At 39.0% G+C, this 24,617-nt stretch overlaps 1 protein-coding gene across 6 annotated transcripts in view; it reads left to right on the forward strand.

Moving 5' to 3' along the window:
• Positions 1-24,617, forward strand: part of LOC122775460 (pleckstrin homology domain-containing family A member 7-like) — a 96,292-nt gene that overhangs the window by 11,391 nt on the left and 60,284 nt on the right. Inside the window, exon 1 of one of the 6 annotated variants that reach the window (XM_044035338.1) lies at positions 13,172-14,095. The exons of the other annotated variants lie outside the window; for them this stretch is intronic. Within the exon in view, the coding sequence (XP_043891273.1) occupies positions 14,025-14,095 (71 nt within the window). The 5' untranslated portion in view covers positions 13,172-14,024. Of the gene's footprint in view, positions 1-13,171; positions 14,096-24,617 lie in introns of those variants that run through there. 6 annotated transcript variants of the gene reach the window in all.

Raw genomic sequence — 24,617 nt, forward strand, 5'->3', positions numbered from 1 at the left:
TAGGCTGGAGACAAATGGGACAGGAGCCGACACTTTATGGGACAGAACAACAGCAAACTATTTGGGATAATACATTGCTAGAACATCTAAGAGAGAACCTCAGTGTGTCCTCTCGTAAATGCCTTTGCTTGTGTCCTTTTTAAGAACTTTTTATTGATATTATCCTTGATGTAGAATTTGAGAGAGATGGCAGTGGACAGCGCGGAGGGACAACAGTCACAAGAGATTAAAAAGCTGGAAAAAGGGAAGCTAAATCAAGAGAACTACAAGTGAGCAAAGGTTCAGAGAGATAAAGTGTCTAATCATCCAGAAAAAGAGTCTTTTGTTGTGGCGTGATGGGTACCTGCTGCAGCCGTGACCCCGCGCAGGAGCCTGGTCATGAGCTCGTTCTCATCAAACGTCACACCGTCTGGCCAAGGACAGCCAAGGTGGCCACTAATCTTAATGATCATGAATTTTCAACATGGGATTTGATGTGTGACACAAGGTAAGCCCGTTATAACTTTCAACTCCCTGAACACAGAATGGTTCTGTGCTGACCTGTGTACAATCAGAATTGTCAGAGAGATTTTTTTTTCTTTGTGAGCGCAGATGTTTTCAGGTGTTGTGCCTAAGGAGTATGGAGTGGATCACAGCTTGTAATACTCTTTGTTTATGTGAGACACACTGCTCCCTTTGGTACAGTACATAGCCCTGTTGACACAAAATAAAACAAGTTGTGTAGTGTAGTTTGTCAGCTTTTTATGGGATTGGAACAGGACATAAGAGACATAAAAGTAGACGAGCTGTGCAAGCTGCTTCTGTTTGCCACTCCAGCACACACACACACACACACATTTAAGCATGCACACACGCAAAGCAAAGAAGGGTTTTGCTGTAAATACACACTCTCACTGATAGCCAGCTGAAAGCAAACAAGATTAATTCTGCTTGACAAGAGGTGTATGGCAGTTTTACTGACATGCTCAGTAGCACTTTCCCCCGATGTCGCTCAGCTGCTCACATCATTTCCTCCTACATCCAAGTCTGATGAATCAGGGACAACAAAGGAGGATGTTCTGTCCTCGAAAAGATTGAAGAATAATATATTCATCTCCTATTTTGTAAGTTTATTCCTACATCCAGGCTAAACTTCTTTGTCTCTAATGCATGGGTGCTCAAACAGACAGAAGCTGTTCCTTAAGCTATGTGCTGTGATGTGACAAAACAATATTAGCCAGATGGATATTTAAAACTGAATATGGCCCACGAAAAAAAAAAGACTATATAAGTGTGTACATAAAACCTAAGTACCATCTATTTTCCATTCAGAGAGCAGAGTGTGGTTAATATAGGCTATACCGACTCAATATGCTCAATATGCCAGCCATCTTGATAATCCAGCTCAAGTGTAAGGTTTGTTTATTCTTTATCAAACACATTGCCTGAAATGAAAGTGTGGTATAGTGAGCTGCTGCTCAGTTGTCTATGTTTTCTTTGATCCACATATAAACATTTACCTGGGAGCTTTTTCTTCAAAGCTCAGAGTGGAAAATCTGTACTTTTCTTAAATTAAATACTTGTAAACAGACTTAATGACTTAATTGACTTATGAGTCAATGATTGTTATATCTTTTAACTGAAAATATATGTTTAGTTTGTTTCTTCTTCTACTCGATCCCATGCCACAGGCTCTTATTTACATCTTGTCTGCAAAAATAAAAGGGTGCTGGGCCACATTACAGCAGCAGTGAACTCCAGCATGCTTCTTTTTTTGTTGTAGTATCACTTAGTACATTTTCCTTTTAATCCCAAAAACTCATCCTTTGGTTAGGTGTAGTCACTCAAAGCACCTCCTGTAGTATGTTTATGGGTTGACTATTGGTCAACAACGGGGACATTGTGGTTTGTTAAGATATGGAAGTTTTGCTGCCATGGTTACAATCAAAAACTTTGAATTTTAAATAATTATTGTGGTTATGCCAAAATATGGAAACTAACTGTGATCTTCCCAAGTTAAACTTTGATGTTATGTGAGGTTAAAGTTACTATACGTAATTAAGGTTGGAGGGACGTTGTGGGCTTGTCACAGTGATGGCCTCGCCCTGGTCATGGCACTGCTGTAAATGCTATTTTAACATTATCAAGTGTTACTCTGGGACTGTTGTACTGAATGTGTGATGTAAGGTACAAAAACACATCTCGTGGTGAAAAGATGAGAATATTCTGGGTTATTGCTGAAATATTAAACACACAGAAACCCAGTTTGCATCAGTTATTCACCACTGTGTAAACACCCTTTTCACAGATACTTTCTGAGCATCGAGGCAGTCATTTTGGACATATTTTCCCTCCACTGGGCTCTGCTTAAAATCTGTGAAAATATCAGAATGTGAAATTGGAAGAAGGGTTAATGTGATTAATATATAAATCAGTGGTTGTGTTATCAGGAAGCTGATGTTGACGTCACTCTACACAATGGCCTCATGTTTGACACTGGTAACACTGCGGGCTCTGTGTATTGCTACCTGTGTTTGTTGTGGTTGGAGTGCTGTAGCTCCAGTTGGAAAGTCTGCCATGCTACAGTATGTGAGCTATTGCTTTCATCTATCTGTAGATAACGTCAATAATTCAGGTGGAGGATACGGTGATGTGACATGACATAATATCATTGATCACATCCTCAAAATCAAAATGAAATGAGTCGCTCAGTTATGTTTTCACATTTGCACACCCACGGCTCCTCTTTGTAGATCTTTCTGACTCACCCGTGGTAATAATACTGCTTTAATTGTGACAGCACTGGGAAATGGTTTTCATCCAGTCTCCCAGAAGGTTTTAACCTGACTACATGTCAGATTTGTTTGTGGAGACACTTCAGTGTCTGAACAAAGTCCCTTCTGTAGTCTTTCCGGTGTGTGGGCACTGGCACATTCCTGTGGAAGATCATGACTTCTCTGACTCATTCGCTGATGTCTCCAAAGGCAGGTTTGTTTAGATGAAATATTGCAACTCACAAAGATAAAAAAAGAGTGTATCAGTATTTCATCAAATGAATTAAATGAAAAATACTGCAAGACTTTCAAAACATAAATCTGTGAAGAGAAACAAAAAGATGAGTGCAGAGCACAGGTGCAGCATGGGTAATGAGTAATTTATATGCAACTCTTAACGTCTTCCAGATGTTAATTCCAATTATGTATGTAAGAAAATGCTGCTTCGTAATCATTTGTATAGATTAATTAGAGAACAAATTTTAAACTGCTAATGGAGTCCTCTGGCATTTTCTTAAGACCATATTGGGAGAAAAAAAAAATGGCTATGGCAGTCTGGACACATTGTTGGTCTGCCAATCTCCCACTTTTGGTCCTGAAACATTTCAACAACTACGTATGTGTGGAGGGTGTTTCCATATTATTGCATTACAGCAGTTTATGTTACAGTACTTGTTTGTACAATAGTATGCTAAGCCACTGGGACACATTCAGTCACAAGTGTCTCAGTGTTTTTTGCCTGACTGCCTGTCTGTACTCTTTGGCCTGCCTGTTTGGTATTCAGGTGGTAAATCAGCTGTTTGGTTGTCGCCAAGCACCATGTGTTTTGACTGAATGAGGTTAGCAGTAAAAAGCAGTCTGCTGTTACGGGCTTCCAAACCCTTCTGACAGTAAAGACTGGGCAGCAGCTGTCATATTTCTGGTGGACTCATGGGTGAGATGCAACATGGCAGCCTTGATAGTGATCTGGTCCCAGTGTTATGTTAAGATATAATATATAGTAAAAGCATAATTCAACCTCTAACACTGTACCAAGCACACAAAACTCAAGTACTTTGGTACTGAGTTCTGTTTGGTGCTTTGGTACTTAGTATGAATGCTCTTGTTATAATACTTGCTTCATATGGTTTATGGTGGCTCAGCACAGCCTAAGGTCTATTGGATGGGAACCTCTTTGCTTCCTTTGTCATGTCCCTTGAGGTATTGCAATAATAAACCACATACAGTACTGTGTGCCACTGAACGAGATCACCCGTCTGCTCTTTGAATTGTTTTACACCGTAATAACATAACACTGTCGGTAATTGGTTGTTTGAAATTAGACTTTCTAAATGGTGATTGTAATATATTTAAGTGGCAACAGAGTGTACGACTGGCATTTATAAGCTGACTGTGAGTTGATATAATGAAACAAACTTATTTTTATTATTAATAACACGGCTGATTAACTCGCGGCAGGTCTGTCTAATGTAAATATAGAAAAAGAAAAAAGAAATTTCAGTTCCTAATAATAATAATATGAGGCAGAAATATAGGTTGTGACAGTGTCTGGTGGTCATATTAGCAAAAGATTTCAGCTACTGTCCCAGACTCCATCTTACCAACTTGTTATCTATGCATGATGCGAAACCCTTTTAAACTTGTTAATGATTCAACACCCTTATAAGATATGTACCACCAGGTCTAAAAATAATTTTTCGTCCGTTTGCAAACGGCTGGTACGGCCTAAATGCGGTGAGGTTGAGTGGGTGAAAATCGATTGTATCTTTATCATAATATTTATCATCATTTTGTCTCCTCTGTCCCTTAATTAGTGTTCCTTCTGTCAGTGGAGAGGGAACAAACACTTCAGAATTGTATGAATGAATAAAGACTTACTTAGTTATTTTTCAGTGACTCAAATGAATTTGTGTCACTCAATTAGTCTAAATTTTAGAGGGTTATTGTCTCCCCAGTGTGTGAAATGTTGCATTCTGTGTACTCCCCACCAGATTTTGGACAAACAGGGACTACGGATCCAGTAAATCATTTGTTGGATTAGGAATTGTCGGGAAAGGATTGGTTGTTACACTTTTTAACTGTGCCTGTTTTTGTTAGATTTACTATCTTAACCAGTCACTCTCTGCACAAAGCTAATCTGTTCGTGGACAACACATGTCTTTACTGATTGCTGAGTAATTACTCATGAGAAATACTAATCGCTCATGCAGATGTTGTAACCTGTGACTGGTTAAATGCACACAGGGGCTTCATAGTGGAGCGAAGACATTTCTTTATATCTAGATCAAACTTTAGTTCAAAGAAAGAATAATGAATGAGAAGTTAACTGTTTAAACACGTTTATAAATTCCCCTCTCACCCACTTTTTTGGCAGTTTTGTGTCTTCACTAAGCTTCAACCAGAGGCCTGGGAGCCTGAGGGTTTTGTTGAGTATCTTAGCTGTTCCTGTCCACTTTACTGGACAGAGATCTCAGATGATGTTCCTGGAACATTACAGTTCCCAGTGCTTCTACCACCACTGGGACCACAGTTGCCTTTATTCCCCACATCTTCTCTTGCTCCTCTCTCAGCCCTTGGTATTTCTCAAAATTCTTGTGTTTCTTCTTCTTGATGTGGCTTGGGATTGCCACATCTATCACTTCTGCCCCCTTATGTCCGATTAATTAGCCACCGCCAGTTAGTCTGTCTGCATCTGGAATTCCAGAGTCTAGAATCATACAGTTAAAAGTTGTATTTCCTTGCCAAACATCTTATTTCTCTTACCAGAGAGTTAATCTGTTTTTTTTTTTTTTATGGCTTTCACCCACAAAAAGTGGTAAATCTGAAGCAATGGAGATAAAAAACTTCCCAACACTGTAATTTATACAAATGAACCTGGACTTGCTTGATATGGCATCTTGCGATACAAAGCATCACTGAATATCATTATATAATGATATTTACATCACATGGACATCTGTGGACCTCTACGGATCTGTGGATGTAGAAAGTATAAATCTGCATAAGATTAAAGAGCTTTTTTAAGTATATCTGACAGTAGCCTTAGGTGCACTTAGCAAGTGTAAAATTTGATTTTCATTGGAGTCCTTTAAAGCATTGAACCAAGACTTCTCCATAAAACAGAACTGCTCTTTCAATTTTGCTGTGATTGAAAGCCAAATATTGACCTTTACTGTATGACTGTGTGACATTTGGTGACGGAAAGAGGAGCATGTGGAGAATTTCCTTATTTTCTTCAAAGCAAGAGGGTCTTTCTTTGAATTCTGAATTCTCCCAGAAATACTCTTGACCTTTGCTCAGGTCTAATTCCTCATTCCTTCATTCACAGTAGAGCTGCAACTAACAATTATTTCCATAATCGATTAATCTGTCGATTATTTTCTCGATTAATCGATTTATCGTTTGGTCCATAAAATATCAGAAAACCTTAAAAAATGTTGATCGGTGTTCGTCAAACCTTGAAATTATGATGTTCTCAAATGTCTTGTTTTGTCCACAAACCAAAATGATTGACTTTTAATGTTTCTTTGTCATCCAGAGCAAAGAAATTAAGAAAATATTTAAGAAGCTTAAACAAAAATGATATTTTAATCATGAAAAAAGTTTCAAACCGATTACTCGATTATCAAAATAGTTGTCGATTAATTTAGTAATCGATTAATAATCGATTAATCGATTAATCGATTAATCGTTTCAGCTCTAATTCACGGTAGTGCAATTGTCAAGGCCTAATTACAGCAGCCATCACCCAAAACAGACAGGTTATAGTTCTGAAATGTGGTTAAAATAAAGCACCTTAGAGATGTTTGGTGTATTTCAATGAATAGTTAAGGTATTTGTTCTGGGTAGCTTATGGTAGATGTCTGAATTGTCCTCATTTGATATACATTTTTCAAATAATTGTTATTCTCTGTTCATTCTCAGTTCTTGTCTCTCTTCTGCTCTGTCTTTATCTCAGTTACACTGCTTCATTAGTCTGCTGACATCACTGACTGTAAGCTCTTATTCTGTTCCTGGCAGTAGCTGCTGGGCTATTCACTCACCCTTAATGCCCTTTGAAGGCTAACATAAAAGCAGTCACTTTTGGGCAGGGAGGTCGAGCTCCTTCATTCCTCACTCATGGAGACACCAAGGAAAATGTCATTGTCATTTTAATAAGAAACCAATTGAGTCCACGGAATAACAGAATAACAGATATACAAACTGTTTACCATGTATGGCAATGCTATATGATATCACTTGTCAATAGCAAATTAAATTTGTTTGTGTAAATAGATATCATAAGTGCTAATGAATCTTATTGCTTTGTTTACGTCTCTCTATTGGTCTTCAAACACACTGGTAGTATTTATAGAAGCAGCTGTAGTGACTTTCAAGGCACTACAGTATCCAGATGAATTCACTTTTTTATCATACTTAATTCCGTGTAGTTTATATAAGGTTATTTAATAACACACCATGGTATTTTAAAGGTCATTTGGTTTAAATATGTTAAAGAGTTTCCCATATTTTGCAAAAGTTTTAGAGATCCCGTTGCATTGCTATGTTTCTCATTTACAAAAAGCATTTTCTCATATTTTGAAAAAGTTGAAGAAACAGTCTAAACTGCAGATGATCAGGGATACAGATTGATCTTCTAAGTGCTCAAGATCAGGGTCATATGTTGCCCAGTTAGCAGCCTGTCATGTTGTATGTAACTCAAGTTGTTTTCAGTGAAGGAAAAGGTATTATTCTCTTTCATTTACAACTTTCATATATTAGATGCCCATTACATAGAAAAGTTGGGTATTGTGTTGGACTGGATAAATGTGATTTTAAAGGTGACATCGAATAATTGTATCGCACATATATGTTAGTTATGGAGGTCTACTTACATATATTAACTTGTTTTCATGATTAAAAACCTTGGATTAGGATTAGCTGCAAACGAGACGATCAAAATATCTCCTCACTGACGCTCTCATGTTCAATTCTTTGAGCACTTCACTGCTGCAGCAGCTTGAGTTTCTCAACAGGATCATCACAATTTCATTATGTCATTGTGCACCATTCATGCCTTGCATACCAACAGGGCTTCTTTGGTGCACTTTGCCATTCAAAAACACGTTAGATGAATAGACAGTGATTAATGCTAGTTTAATTATCGCTCACATTATAATGGTGTTTTAAAAAGCAGAGGCCATACAAATACAACAGACATTGTTTTGAAATGTTTTATTTTAAGCCTGTATTTTATTGGCTTGGAAAAGGATATTGTCTCAAAAATGTCAGCTCTATGAATGACATGAATTTCATGACATTCTCATTTCTAGCCATTGTTTGCTTTTTCCTTTCTTGGTTATTGTAGACACTTGGAGTGCAACATTGAGGATTCAATGACCTGCTACCAGTGTAGATACAAACACAAACGGAACAAAAACACAACAGTTATTTCCGTCTAAATTGTATACTCTGGACCTTAAATATCCCTTTGCCACAAGATTTGATTATATTATTATATTAATATATTATTATAATGTATTCTTCAGTGTCTGCTTTGGTGCTGCAGTGTACCACCAAAGCATGTCGTGCTAATCAGATACAGGGAGATGACCAAATTCTACAATTCTTCAAACCTTTTGAAGACACTCTCCTTGCAGCTCTCTTTCTCCTGGATCTGATCTGGTATATAAAAGATTTCTACTAATTGTAGTGTCATTCTTTGCCTTCTTTGAGATGGAGGGAGATGAAACCTCAAGGCATGATGAAAGGAAAGAGGAGCTTAGAGGAAGTGTATTAATAGTAGGGTGTGTGTGTGTGCATGCGTGAGAATATCTCTGGGGAGCTTTTGATCCAGATTCTTCAATCTTCAATCACACACACGGAACTTATTGCATTACCTATGTTCGTAAGCTTCTTCTAAGACGGGTGAACATGGTCTAAAATTATATGAGCTGGATAATTTCGTATGGATGCATGAATATACGTTTTTTTGGACAGATTGTTTTTTTTTGCCATCTTCATTTTCCTTGATGTGCTATAACAATTTGAATCCATAACATCTCTGTTCTCCTTTCTCTCTTCTTTGAGATATTCAACCCTTGCTATAGCTGATTCTCCCCAAGTTCCCACTTGTTGAATGACTGAACAAGTCCTTCTAATATGGAGCACCACCAGGCCATGACTAAGCACACATGAAAGTAAGGAAAGAGCCAGATAAAGTGTAAGATGATAATGGTCACTAGGGATGCACCGACATGAAAATTGTTGGCCGAAACTGAAAATTGAATATCAGGAACACTTGGCCAAAAACCGAATCCAAAACAGCAAAATATTTCTAATAATTTATAAAAATGATTATGTCAATGCATTTTTTGGCAATTTCCTGCCACTATGTTTCAGTGGCTGGATTTGCGGTGCATCCCTAATGGTCACTGTTTAAATTTGGCAGAACAAATGCAGAGTTTTATGTATTTTGCCCTGAAGTGATGGGTAGAATAGAGCTGTGTCGTAATGGATGGCATACTCACTGTAGTTTGATATCTGAAACATTTAACAAGGTTTTCTGTGATTTCAAGGAAAAAAACGGGATGCTGTTATCTTTGTGAAGAGAATGTCACGTCCTCGGTTTTACTACCAAAACAGAGAATAGGCTTTAGATCAGTGACACTATCAAAGTGGATTTATAATGTTTGTTTTGCAGTTGTTTGCTCACTGAGGAAAAAATGAAAGGGGGCAGAAAAGTCTTGTTTTTAAGAATGTTCAGGCATATAGCCTCAGATATGATCTCAACAGCAGGCATAAGGAGCTGGATGTCTCATGGGTGGTTTTATGTGTCTGTGTGTTTTAATATGAAAAGGAAGGAGGAGTTTAAGCTATAAAATCCTGATAATCTGAACCCCAGGCCCAATCATACCCCTGCCATCTCACCCACTGACACGATGATTCAACGCTGCAGTTTTCAAAACGACATCCTCTCAGTGTGTGTTACATGTGTGCATTTCCTGCTTGTATTTGTGAGGTTGTGAATCCTTGTGAGGCATCCACGTAGTATGTGTGTGTGTGTGTCTCTGCTTTTATTTGTTGTCTGTCTGCATGTGCATACTGGCATTTATTTTAAAGTTGTGTAAATGATTGTGATCTGTTCTGCGGTGAAGCTGTGCTGAAGGTTTCGCACCCCTCAATGTTTGTGTGGGCTGTGTTTGTGTGTGGGTGGAGAGGCGAGCAATGGTGGAGCCAGTCCACCTGCTTCTTCCAATATGGAGAGCAAAGGCAGAGACTGAGGAAGGGGGAGAGAGGGAAGGAGCAGTTTCCCCCCATATTTCCTAACCCTGATTAGACTGTGCTGGATTGAAATTTGACACTTAGACTAAACAGTAGGAGGAGGACTCTTCCTTTTCTATGTTTTTTCACCCTCCAGTTCTCCATTCTATCCATCCCTCGCTGCTATAACCAGCCTTAACCACCCCCCACCCTCTGCATCTCTCTTCCCAAACTCATTTGTGACTGGACTGACCTCCCCACATTCAACACTCTCATCAAATCCCACCTCTTTAGAACCATGTCTGTATGACATTTAAACATATGTAAAACGTCTTGGAGCACCCTTTAAAAGCACTCTATAAATACAATGTATAATTATTATTTGTTTTTTTTAAGTCAGGAGTCAGCAGGAAATTATGTTTGTCTTTTCAACACGCAGTATTTGGCTAATTGCATCTGATTCAGTGCTGTTACGAGGCTTCAAGTCTGATACGGCATTAAGTATTTTCAGAATTAAATGTACATAATATGAAAGTTCCCAAAGTACCGGTTATACCTTATAATCCTTCAGAAGAAGCAATTAGATCAACAGCTTACCATTTTTTTATTGAAGCTTATCATTATTTTCTTGATAAATTAATACATGGTCATAAGATAAAAATCTAAATATGCTGTTTTACAATCACACGTGACATCTTGACAAACGAGGTGTCAGAGGAAATCAGATGATGAATAACTTTCTGTAATTCAGCTACTGTACTCAACCGATTTTACACCCCCTGTCACACGTATGTCCGTGAGCTGTAAGTAGTTCCACTCCTTAGTGAGCGATTGTGACATGAATGGTTTTCAGAAAGGAGGAGAAATAAAAACATTCAGGAAAAGCAACAGGGAGCTTGAAGAAAAGTCAGAAAACTTTTCATCCTACTGATTATCTCCTCGTCCCTATAGTGGAAGACAGAGTGTAAGTGACTTTTGTGTTTTTAGTTGAGAAATCAATTGGCTCGGTCATACTGCTCTGAACACAGTAAACTCAGTTTGGCTTGACTTTCTGTGAAATATCTCCTGTGAATGCTCCAGATTCAAAAAAGACTTGGTGGTGTCATTGTGTTTTTATTGGATTAAATTAATTGGATTCTGCCTGAAGTGGCCGGTTATTTGCATTATATGATACGTGTGTTTTAGTGGCAGATGAATGCAAATGACCAAACATGGACCAAACATTCCCGGGTTGTGTTGGACTGGAAACAATTTCTTGCAGAAGTGAACGCCAGAGGCTTATGAAATGAGAGTCCCTGCTCTCATTAGGCTGAGGAATGTTTTACCTCACGTGGGACAGTGATGCAAGATGATAGTAAGAGTGTCAAAACATGGTGTAAGATGTCCTACATAAAAGAGGACAGTGAAGTAAATATTCACATTTCTATTTACTATCAGTTGACATCACACTTTACAACTTCTATCCTCAAATGATCAGGGTTGTAAGTGAATAATGAAAAAGAAATACTCACAACAAGGAAATATTCATGAGGAAATCCAATGGCCTTACGGATTTAGCATTTCATGTCTCTACATTCAACTGTGTCATCTCTTTTTTTAATATCAGATTACCTGTCCGGACTTTGACCCGCAGTGAGTGAAGCTGTCATTTTGCCGGCTTTGCAGCTGTGTCATAAGCTTTTCCCCAGGTGCAGCAGATCTGTCCTTGCAGCAGGGTCGCAGCACCGCTCTGCTTAGTAGGGAACAGGGGTAGTGCACCTATCACGGGAGACAGCACATCCCTGTTTAGCTGCACAGCAGTGACCTCTCACCCACAGGCTTCTCATACTGATTGGGAGGTTTGAGGCAGGTTGTGGACTGCTGTGAGTAACCCGATGTAGACAGAAATAGACTCCCTGTGTCTCCTTTTAGCCCACTTTTTAATTTATCTGACTGGCTTCTCATCCCCCGTAGGACTTTCCACACCGTCACTGTCTGCATTGCAAGGGCTCACACATGCACTATGATGCACTTCCTTAATAGCAGATCATAATATGGTACAATGATTCTCAGATGGTGGCATTTATGTGTTCAACTAAATAATACAAAATGCAGGATCTGTTACTTTATTTCCCTTGCTGTCCACTATCACTACACTAGCAACTACTTCTTTAACAGGTTAAATAATGTTAAATTTACCCTCATTTTTTGCTATCAGTGCCACCACTAGGAGTCATGAAGTAGTGACACTGGTGAGTCAGATAATTTAAATATTGACATTAGCATCTTGATTATTATATCTCTTGATGATATATTTCTGTTTTGATATATTCTCAATAATAATAATCAGAATTTGGAATAAACAGTATCATTGTCAACATGTTACTGGTAGAATGATAGTTGTCGTGTTGTGCCATATTTCATAAATTAGCAAATGCATTCAACATCACTTACAATGCTAGGGGGTTTTCCTACATTAGAAATACATACAGTACATGATGCACTTGCAGCCATTCAGTTGTGAGCATTTTGTTTTACTCTTGCATTAGTGAGGGCTATGTCTGAGACTTGGAAAAACATCAGAGTTATTATAATGTTGACAAGATATAACATGACACAATTTAAAATTAGAACCTGACCCTAGTGTAATATTTCCAATGACCTGATTTACTGTATGTTGTCTTGATTTAAACATTTGGACTACATCGGTTCTGGCTCAAGGGAACATTATTTCTGACCTCAGCTTATAGAGGTAAGGTACTCTGCATGTTTTACTGTAATTATGTAACCACAATTGACTACGATCATAAGTGCCTAGAGAACATTTTTGTGTAAGGTGTAATGGGCTCTGCCAGGTTAACACGCTAACAACAATGTTTCAAGGGTTTCAAAGTATGCTGTTTGTATTAGGGAAACCTGAGAAGGAGCAACTGAGGAGAGATCTTTCTTCTTCAGCACGGATGGACAATACATGTGCTTAAAAAACACTCACAATGTTCTCTCTCTTGCGCGCTTTCGCTCTCTCTCTCCCTTTCTCTCTCGCTCTCACTCTCTCGGTGGTGTGTATCCTGCCAGATTAGCATGAGGCGGGAAAAGGAATGCAGCTCCACTGTTTACCTCTTCCTCCTCTTGCACGCTCTCCCTCTGTGCCATCCCTTCTCTCTCTCTCACTCTCTCTCTCGCGTTCTCTCTGTGTGAGACATGCTCAGTCATTCAGTGCTGTGCACTGCTGTTCTGTTGGGAGGTTGCTAAGCCAGTGGGGAGAGCCTGAGATTGGAGAAATGAGCGCTTGTGCCGGCACTGGCTTCTTCACTGGCAAACTTCATACAGTGGATGGACACAGAGACCACGGATTTTGACTCGTTCACAGCGGGGAGAATTGGATTTGTGGTGCCTGTGAACTTTGGAGAGGATTCTCTGCATCTGTGGAAGACATAGAAGTTCCTTTCTGGCATCAGGGATTGCAGGAGAAGAGGATGCCTTTTTGTGTTGTAGCAAGTCTGTTGAAAACCCTGAGCCAAATAGTTTATCTATAAGGTGGAGACATATTTTACACGTAATTCAACAGGTAAAAGGTACAGCTCACCTCAAACACATCTGTTATAGCTGCTCCCACCTGAGATGAGTGGGAAAATGACTGTCTCAAAGGAGGAATAAGGAGTAACCTGTGATGACAGACTTTACCTGGAGCAGTCGTCTGAGACTCTGCTGAGTAGCTGTGGTGTCATCGAGGGGGGAGGGTGGCTGCAGAAGCAGACTTCAGTCCCAGGTGTGTAAACCACACCAGACTCCACTCACCTGACATCATCCCTTTCTCTCTGTTTGGGCTCGGCTCCTTTATTCATTTTCCTGCCTCATCTTCTTAGTATTCCCCGCTCTCAAACCAACCACCACCACCACCACCGGGTGTTTTCTCCCCACGGAGCCACTCAAAAAATGCGAGACGAGACCTTGATTAATGTTACTCCTGGCAGCCCGAGTCTGATCCCACAGCACTAGAAATAGACGGCAAGAAGAAACGGCAGCACTGTCGTAACGAAGAGGAGCACCATGTGGAATCAGTCTGGATACTGCAATCACATACCTCATGCTGGGTATCCCTTCTACCATGCACCGTGCAGGTAATCTATCACAACTTGTACCCAAACTCAATCTCTTCCATCCCGTGCTGTTAGATTACTCTGTAAGTTTAATGTCACTTGCTTCTTGCTTTGACGTTTTGTATCTCAGGTTTCATTATGACCTTGAACAAAATGCACTGTATTTGGAATTAAATTGATCATAATCACTGAAACCACTTGTGTCTACCCGGGATCGACGTGTGGAAAATAGTTACTGGTGTTGTTGATCCAGTTAATCTGGATTAATTCATCCTTCAGTGTATTTAAACCTGGGGGTTTAAGTAGTTTCCGAAGCGTCGTTTGTGACCAGACTGGTTTTTCAGGTATACTGTTTTAGCAAACCGGGAACTGGTTTTGCTTGTGTAGAAGAATAGTAATTGGCTTTTGGTCAGTGTGACAAAAGTGACAGATAATAGTGAGCAGTTATCACGTTACAGTAAGGATATGCTAAGCTTATTGGCCATTCTATGTTTGATCAAACCCCTATAACCCATTTTTCTATCATTTTCATAATACTGGCTTCAAACAGATATTATATAACATTTTACTGATCTTCTTCTATTATACCCGCAATCCCACAGCAGTAATGACATCATTACATTTATCACAAGTTTTCAGATGTGACCCACTCTCAAATGAACACCATCAATCCTCATTCCCTAAGGGGAGAACAGAGCCTTACCAGCGCCTTCGTCTCTGCCACATACTGTAATGGTACCTAACCCCTAAAACTGCTGGAGCTTAACTATCAGAACCCTGATTGACCATTCTAGATATTTATTAATTCCTTAATGTGGTTTAGCATAAAAAACACAGTAAATTATAAAGATGTTAACTGTGGGCAAGGACACATGCATTTTACAGGCATTTTACTTTTTGTCTTCATCCGTCCGAGTGGAACCGTGCTGGTCTCATTCCACCAGTGACTGGAGCATTGGGTTTTGTCGGCACCGGGGGGCAGATTTAGCTGATGAGTGAGTCATACCTCAGACCTCTGGGCAGGTCAGTGACCTGTCAGATCAGCCAGCTAATAGCAGTGAGAGCGAGTGTATTGAGAGGAGTACACAGGAATCCAGGAAAGAGCCCTGAGCTCTGAAGCGAACGAAGCATTGCTATTCACTCCCACAGTCTTTTTTTTATGGTGAAGCACTCTGACTCACACTGTGAGTGTTCCACCTGTAGCCCATTCACCGCATGGATAATAATTAAACCTTATCATAGCTCTGCATAAATATGATGGTGAACATTAGATGGCCCAGAAGCAAGCTGGATAACTTAGGGAGATGAGTTGTTTTTCTTTTTTAGTGTTAATATTTGTAAACAACTCAGCTCCTCTCCACTTGGATTTATAGTCAGCTGATGTTTTGTTTTTAGTTTACCTGCACATGCCTGCAATTTGGAAGATTGATTGTTTTGTAAAATGTTACTCACAAAAGAGGAGTAGTTATCTTTTTCTTCTATTACAAACATTACATTTTTAATATTGCGTATGTTACAAAAAAATAGTGGTTATATGTATGCATCGCCCCAAACTATCAGTCTGCTATTAAATAATAAATGCTCACAATGGAATTGCATTGGCAGTATAACGGTGATTGTAAAGGTTCAGTGATCCCTTGCTTTCGGTCGCTCTAGTTAATAATTCCCTCACCTGTCAACAGACATGTTATTGACACCACCAGACTCCACCTTCATTCTCCCGCCGAAGAGTTCGATGTGATTACGTTCAAACGTCGAGTTATCAATTCGCTGTTTGAGGAAGTTCCTTAGCCAGACTTCTCTGTTTTGCCTGATAATCCAGCATAAACCAGCAGCGTCAGTCAGCCACAGAGGCTTGAGGTGAGCGAGAAAGCGAGTGTGTCTGTGTTTGCGTCAGCGTATTGATCATATTGTGTGTGTGTGGTGTGTTTTTTTGTATGAGAGCTTCTACTGTGATTGACCTTTTTAGAGAAAGGAGACTCGAGAAAGAAACTCTACTTGCACAATGTCAGATATGTTATGTATTTATAGTTTTATTAGATGTTATCGCGCTGACGGTTAATGTCAATAAGTATGTATATGAATGTGTAACACTGTATTTTGTAGCGTTTCAAAAAAGTGGGTAGAACCAGTGAAATTCTGTATGTGACAGTGAATGGGTGACTTGAGTTACCCAGACACCCTAGAGGTGTGTTCTTGTGGGCCTTCAACTTTAATGAAAGGATGTTATACACTACACAGGTACTGTGCGTGTGTCTCAGCCTCAATATTATTGGTTGAAGGATGTACATGGATTTGTGCTGGTGGCTCAGCAGGGGGTGAAAGAAGCAGATTGTCTGAATGCTTTTGCCTCATTCCCACACACACACTCTTGTACAGCATTCTCATTGAGAACACTCGGACATAATGTAGTCTCCATCCCCTTAACCCTAACCTTAACCAATAACCCTGAAACCGAGGTTTAACCCTCTGGCTGGGCGGATAAAATAACTTTTTTTTCACTACATAAAAAGAAGATGGTGAGTTCACTGAAAGTTTAGCGATTAAATCCTGCTCAGAAAGCTGCTGGTAGATAGTGTTATCTGTTCTTTTTTAATTACTCAATCAAACAATGTATCAACATTGATTTATATAACACTTTACAATATCTGCAAGTTACTTAAAGAAAGAAAGAATACAAAACACTCAATAAATTAGCAGGAAGAAAATACACAATAAAACAGTGAAGAAAACCAAAAAATAAGAATCAGTAAAATTAGGGAAATAAATATATTTTGACTTTACTTATACCAGTGATAGAACACAAATCAGGGGGTTCCTGATGTTCCAGAGGTTCGGACCAGCAACAGCAAAGGAATGATTACCCCACTGTTTGTATCGTGACCTGGGGACAGTCAGCAGCTGTTGACCTGATGACAAAACCCTGTCATTTTCACATAAATCCCTGCTAAATAAGGTGGAGCAAGGCCATTGATGGCTTTAAAAGCAAAATGTCAAATCTTAAAATCAATTCTAAAATGAACTGGCAGGCAATGAAGATGATATAAAACAGGGGTGTGTGTGTGTGTGTGTGCATGCACTCATGCTGTGACAGGAGTGAGTGGATCAGGGCTGGAGGTCATAAAGCAGCTGTGAACATTAACAGTTTGACCTTCAGAGAGATTAGAATATATCTGTACCGTTGTTGAAAACGGCGCCAAAAATCTTGCTGGATATGGATTCATTAGCGTCAAATGGTGCCATGCAGATGGAAAGAATGACCTTAGATTTGAGACCCATTCCAAGGCTGCTCATTTCAAATGGGTCACATCTGTTGATTTTGGCCGAACTGCATCAACAGTATTGGGCTGATGGTAAAAGCTCTGACCCCTATTTTGGTCTTAGATTTATGCAATTGTAATAGACCACACAATTGGTGTGGACCACGCCTATCACCGTATGTCAGCTGAGATTGGCACCAGCAACCCTCATATGAGGATAAAGAAAGATGGATGGATGGACTTAATAGATAGAGTAGCATAGTAGTCTAAATGTAGGCTAATCGCATAGCTCTGCTTTGCTTTGTGTGATGTAAACATCCTCTCAAATAATTTGTTGACACTCCACGGGAGATTTTTCCTGTTGTACTTATCTTACTAAAGAACGCTAACCTCACTCTGACATTGGAGGCTTTGAAGTAGCATTTTTTCACTGGGTTTTTTGTCAGTGGTGAGGAAACAATCCCTTATGTCCAAGCCAGAGCTCGATGTGTGGGATGTTAACATGATGACAGCTTGCTCCCCAGTCTCTATCTGTTTGTCTCTGAAACCATTTGAGCTCGCCAATATCTCAAGTTTCACATTATGCTGGCCCAGCTGGCTCAGACTCTGTAGGCAGCACAGCTCTAATCGCTGTTTTAGCCTTGGCAGCCTCCATCCACAAAGAATCCCGTGTAGATGTGCACATGCTTAACGTGAGTAAAAGTGTAACCATAAGTGACCGTTTCAGTTTTCAGAGCTATTTGATTACATTTTAATATCCTAATGGATTCCAGCAGGTTTAAGGAAGAATTTTTGAAGGTATTGGTGGCACATTAGTTGTACAGGCCTTCCTCAGCCATTACTTAGCATTTTAGCAAGTAGGACAAACCCAAACATATCTCCATGGCATGTTTTTCACTTCCTACATTGGCAATGCCAAACACTCACTGTCTTCCTACAGTCTCAGTGGACTCAGCGTGGAAAGTGTGTGCTGAAGAAGGAGAGTTTTTACTTGTGTCAGTGGGTTTCGAATTTTTTTTTACTCCACCTTCTAATGATGTTTAAAGTGGTATCGTATCCTGTGTTTTCCAGCATAACTTATTCTCTTAAACATTTCACATGTGCCTGAAATATATTCAATAAAAGACTTGAAATTCAAATAATTCAGAAATGGTTATTTTAGTGCCTCCGTTTCACAGCCGTGCACTAAAACTTATTCCTGTAGTTCAGAGGAACATTTGCCTCCTAATTTAGAAACATTGGTGCAGATCTGCGGCTGCCCCTGGGAGGAGGAAATGTTCATGTTTTTGAAGCCAAGTTTTAGTGAAGTGTTGCATTTTGCCGTAGTGGCCAATCTTGCAAGTCTGACGCGAATAAAAGCCTATATTCCTGAGTTTCTTTTACTTAAACTCATGAGCTTAAGACTTGATTTTTTGGTTTAATATTTTCTGAAGGCGTCCTTGATCTGAGGTCTCATATTTGGGCTGTTGCTTGAAATCCACTGCTACTGTTTTTATTATTTAGTAGTTGAAATGATTTGAGCCTTAAATACAGCTGACTTCCATACAAAACTGTGTCTTTGGCTGTAAAGGAACTCTTTTATGATACCAACATTGAATACTGGAAGAAAAGGGAACTTTTGCAGCCTTTTTGCTTTAAATCTGTAGTTGTGATGTTTAGTAAGATGCATTTCTTATTCGTATCCGTATCTAGGGCTGCAACTATTTTGATAGTCTACTAGTCATTGATTATTGAAACGATTCATTGACTAATCAGACATTACTCAATGGCTCTCTTTAGCTACCAGCTTTTAAATTTACCTTGAGGTTGTTTTAGACATGTGATAACCAACAATAAATTCAATAAAAATACTTAATTCAAAATACTATACTACAACAAAAGATAAATAATGCTTGAATAAAGTTTTGTCCATTTAAATCCAAGGACTGGACTGGCAGAATATGATATAAGAGATCAAGTATCCACTTTTCTGTAAACCAAAGACATTTATCTGGTGTCAATATTTATCACAATATTGTCTTCAATAGCAATTTAACAATTTGCTGCAACTCAGGAGGATAGTCTTAAACTATCTGACATTTATTTTTTTGACCATTATTACCTAGCACTAGATTTCCACATGCAGAAAAGTGTTGAAAGCATGTTTTACTCCTTAAAGATTTGGGGATTTGGTGCTGTCACTTATTGCATGGTTAACTAAAGGCATGGTTAACTGAGGTGCAACTAAATTTGCGATACCAATCATTAATTGTGGTGTATTAGAATGATGGGCTGTGCTCAGGATCAGATTTATGCATAGTTGTGGTGTTAGCACTTTAATCACCCAGATTAGCACTCTGTATTACCTAAATTCAATTTTAGAGTGCCTTGTTTTAATCATATTAAATGTCCCATTTGACTGAAATGTGCTATTGCTGCATGGCCTTTACATATATTTTCCAAAATAATCTGTCTGTTGGCAGGAAGTGAAAATGTTGGTGTGTGTGTGTGTGTGAGGGTGTGTCTGTCTCCATGTGAACAAGCGCTCTCATTTGTTGTCTTTGTCTCATGATCATTTGTCTAATGATTTATAGAGAATCTGATCCAACATATCAATTAAACTGAGTTATCTTTAGATAGCTGTCTTTCTTTCTCGGGTTTAAAGTCTGGTTGTTGTATAGAAACCCTTATAACCAGTGTGTTGTGTATTCCTGGTGACACTGTTACTCCAAAAAGAAGTCTCAGATTCACATATCAAGAACTCAGTTATGCTAGTGTTCACACTCCTTGGTTTAATGTTTCAAAGCATGAATGTCTGTGAAGGTTCTCAGTTATTAGGTCAATGCATCTTTAGTGTAGATAAGACTTATTGGACTTGCTTAGTTGTATACACTTGAAGTTAAAATGTGAGTATTATACCTGGAACCTGTTTAATTTTTGAGTTGAGGCCAAATGAGGGACCGATTATGTTATTATTACATAATGATATGGCAAAATATGTGAAGTTGTAGGGCTATAGCCGTTAATTGCTTACTAAATTAATCATCAACTAAATTTATAATTGATAGATCAGTTTAAATAAATGTGATTATCTTTTGGGTTCTTTGCTTTGTATACAAAACAAGATATTTGAAAACATAATTTTGAGGTATGAAAAACACTTCAAATCAACATTCCTGACATGGGTAAAACAATGACTTGATTTGTCATGAAAATTATTGACAGATTCATGGATTATTAAAATAATTGTCAGTTGCAGCACTATGAAATTCTTTGTTATGTTGTTAATAATGTGACTGGTGTTCAGTGAGACTGCTGATTTTTAGCGAGTTGGGATTTTACAAGCACAAATATTAAGCATTACCAAGCAGGTCACACTTCACAGCTGATTAGCTCAGCGATAACTTGACAATACACACACACACACGCATTAACCATTGTAATTTCATTGCTGTTTGTTGAAATCTATGAATGAAGAGTGAGGGCATATTTATAGCCATAGAGATGGTATAAATAAACCCCCAGTCTTGTCCGATGGCCACATCTTGATGTTGCCATGGCAACAGAATGTCCCACAGCAGTCTCATGAGGGCTTTGGGGGAGAGAGTTTGCCTCTTCCTTGTGGCATCACAAGTAGCAACAGAGATGGATGCCACTCTGTCTACCGTTTCTGATTGGTCGTGACAGACCTAGCTATTACACCAGTCTTCCATCCATCTACCCCCCATTATACAGTCACAATCAAGACAGAACAGCTCATCGGGTCTGAAGAATCCCAATCCTGCTACTTGATTGGAGCTGCAATTAACTGCCAGGGCTGCTTTATAACCCGTGTGTCTGTCTGAGGAGCGTCGTGGTTTGAGCTGCAGCTGTGGCTGCATCCAAATAGTATAGAAAAGATGGTTATGAAAATGAAATGAGTCCCAGTGGTTAGTACAGAATAATATATTGTCATGTTCATACATAGTATTGTATAAAACAAGGATTAGCAAAAAAGGATGGGAATCAGGATCGGTCAGTGTTGGTCCGATACTGGTCAAATCTTGGATATCAGATAAAAATGTAAAATCTAATCCAATGCAAAAAATATATATATCGACCTATATATTGCAATAGATACTCGACTTTTGTGATCATACACAAAATAGTGGTATTGTTTTTCTAATTTCTAGTAAAAATCAGGGCTGGAAAACCTTGGCTGAGTGCAAAAATCCCTGTAACTTAATCTAAAAATTATGCATTCATCTACCTGCATGCCCATAATGGAGTGGAGTTTACAAAACATGCATTCACAGCATATACAGTACACAAATATTTTATCCTTATGTATTCTACCTAATTCTATGTGAAGTAAAGTGTTACACGTGATGGTGTATCTTAACACGCCTCCCCCTCCCCCCATCCATGTAAAAGTCCAGTAAATGTTTAATTTAGATTTGGAAGAACTTCCTCTTCTGGCTGGCTGAGTTTAAATCCCCCAAGTTTTAACCTCTGTCCGTGGTTTTCTGACCTGTTTGAATTTGGGATTTACATGCAAGATCAGACAGAGACCAGAGGCATTAGAACAAAACAAAGCAGCAGTCATGGCTATGATGCCGAGCCAGCTGGACGCTCTATTAATAGTTCTGCACATGCAATAGACGGGTGCTAAAATTGATTTTCTTGGAATCAATGAAAATATGATCACCTCAAAGTGAAGGGCAAAAACAGTTGCTCAAAAGATTTAATTAATATGCTTTTAGTGGAGAGTTTTTCTCCTAATGCTTTAAAGCTATGGAGTGAACACAAGTCGTTATTTCTATTTTTCCCATTTTCTTAATTTCATTTATCGAAAAGGGAATGTGTTCAGAGTTAAGAGCTAATTCACATCTGGCGAGAGAGAACGACAGACCCTTTTCTTTACTTTCTTATTTATAATTTGTGACGGGTAGAGAGTGCAGAGGAAACGGCATCAGCTAAACACAGTAACAGTTACGTGATTGCATGGTTTAATAGGCTACCCATTTAGACTGGTTAATAGTGTAGATTTCTGTAAGGAAAAAGGAAATAAATGCTACCAGGCTTTGTCTTCTGATCCACCATAATTTGCCAAATTTACTGAGATGAGATGAACTCTTCTCAAAATACAATCCCGACTCGAAGTTTGTTTGCCAGTTATCAGTTATCAGGTCATATTCTCTACAGTTACGTTTTTTGTTGTTGTCGTCGTCATGTTGACAGTTGGCTCCACCTGTTCAGCTCTGTTTACTATGAGCCAGCATGTTTTTCATGCATAGAGGAATTCTCCCATGGCCACACCCTGTCAGCATAGACCGTATAAGAGATGGCGGAATAGATAGTGATTCAACAACAGGAGAGCATGAGCTACCTTTCGCTGTGCTTTCACATTGTCAGTGAGCTCGATGGCTGAACTCTGTCCTTAACAAGCGCTTAGTCATAGATTAATAATCTAAAATGATCTTCATTTTTAATGTTTTTTTTATTTTTTTTTCAGGCCACTTGAGTTGCTCAACAAATGAGGTACACACATTTAATTTCACCACGGTTTCAGGTAGTGTATTAAGTGCCATTAGCAGGCCAAAATTGCCTGCGTGAATATTACACCAAAATATATTACATAACTACATAATTGCCGTATGCATATAGGAAGCAACCGAAATTGGTTTGCCTTCAGCTGTCATTTTCAAGTTTTTATTTAATCAAATTTTATTGCAATCATTAAACTCTTGAAGTGCCCTGCAGAAAAGCCCTCAATCCCAACCCACTGCAGCAGAGCCACTGTGTAGGTGTCCAAAAAATGAGAATTTGCCAACAGGGATCAATAAAATATGGTATTATATTAACCCCGAGTACTGTAGGCAGGAATTCAGCAGCTTTGAGGCTCAGAACAACCACTTGAGTCACGGATACGGCACCACTGACATACTTTCCTGAGTTTTCTCCACTTTACCTCTCCATGTTGACCTGCGCCCACGTAGCCCAGGCACAACTGAAGAGCAGCAAGTAGATGGGATATCTTGTTACTATGCTGATTATCTTAACTTGGCACTTAAATTTATATTCCTGTTACTTTACAGTCCACACTCTTGTTCAGTAGCTGATGGCCATGCAGAAGTATTTCTTTCTACCATACACTTTTAGAGTAAAAAGAGTGTAGCGGGGTGGACACAGTACTTTCAAGTGCTTGTATCTTGGCACAACTACGACTATAGCGCCTGGACTTAATGGTGCATTGAGACGTACTGTGTGGGTCAAGTACCATTCACATCTAACCACCCAGATGGCCTAGTTGATATGACAAAACAAACTGTGGCATACATTTTCAGTCTGTAATGAGTTGAAGTATTGTTCAGCCTTCTGCATGGTCTCTTTAAATCACAGGGCTTTGTTGCTCTGTCATTCCTGTTCATGCAAATTTTCATCTCGCGCTGCAACTAACAACTATTTTGATGGTCGACTTGTCATCGATCTATTAAAACAATTAGTCGATTAATCGGATAATAAATCACACTATTACTCAATGGCTTTCTTTAGCTACCAGCTTTTTTCAATTTACCTTGTTTGTTTAGGGCATGTGCTAACTAACAATAAAGTAATTTGATAAAAAAAAAAAAAGGAAAATTTAAATAATGAAAAACCTGTTTTCCCTTAATAAAAGTGCATTTGCCATCCGTAATTTACAGTGTCTGTTCCAAATACAAGATGACTTACATATGTCAGACTGTGATATGTGAACTCAGCTTTGCTCTCCTTTGATATTTTTGGTAGCAGCTATGCCGCTCTGATGTTTGCCGCCGTCTCCTGCTGTTCACTGCACATACGACTCCCAGCAGAGATAGGCAGAAACGAGATGTCTCACTCCGACTAAAAAAAAAGAAAAAAAAGAGGATGTTGTTTAGGTCGACAGCTTGGAAAAAGCCACGTGATGGCCTAACAGAGAATTATTATCTTGTCGGCGACGTGGACTCATGGTTGCAGCCGTATTTTCATCGTCTCTGCATAAAGACATTTAGCAGGCACTCTGTTCCTCGGCCCAGTGGAGAGTGGCTATACAGAGTCAAGTGTCAAACAAGCAGCGCTCTGATTTTCAGGAAATGCTCCTGCAAGTGGTCTGTGTAATTAGAATGGGTTTATTCTCCAATTCAAATGAATATTAAAGTGTGCGCCCTGGTGACTGTGGAGCAAGTGTACCGAGTCAACTATATAACTATAACTACACACAATCGGTGGATCATTACTCCAGCCACCTCATTATTGCTGTTCAAAAGACATGGACACAATGGAGGGCTGTTATCCACTGCTCA

The sequence above is a fragment of the Solea senegalensis genome, linkage group LG10, assembly GCF_019176455.1.
Source record: "Solea senegalensis isolate Sse05_10M linkage group LG10, IFAPA_SoseM_1, whole genome shotgun sequence".
Lineage (NCBI taxonomy): Eukaryota > Metazoa > Chordata > Actinopteri > Pleuronectiformes > Soleidae > Solea > Solea senegalensis.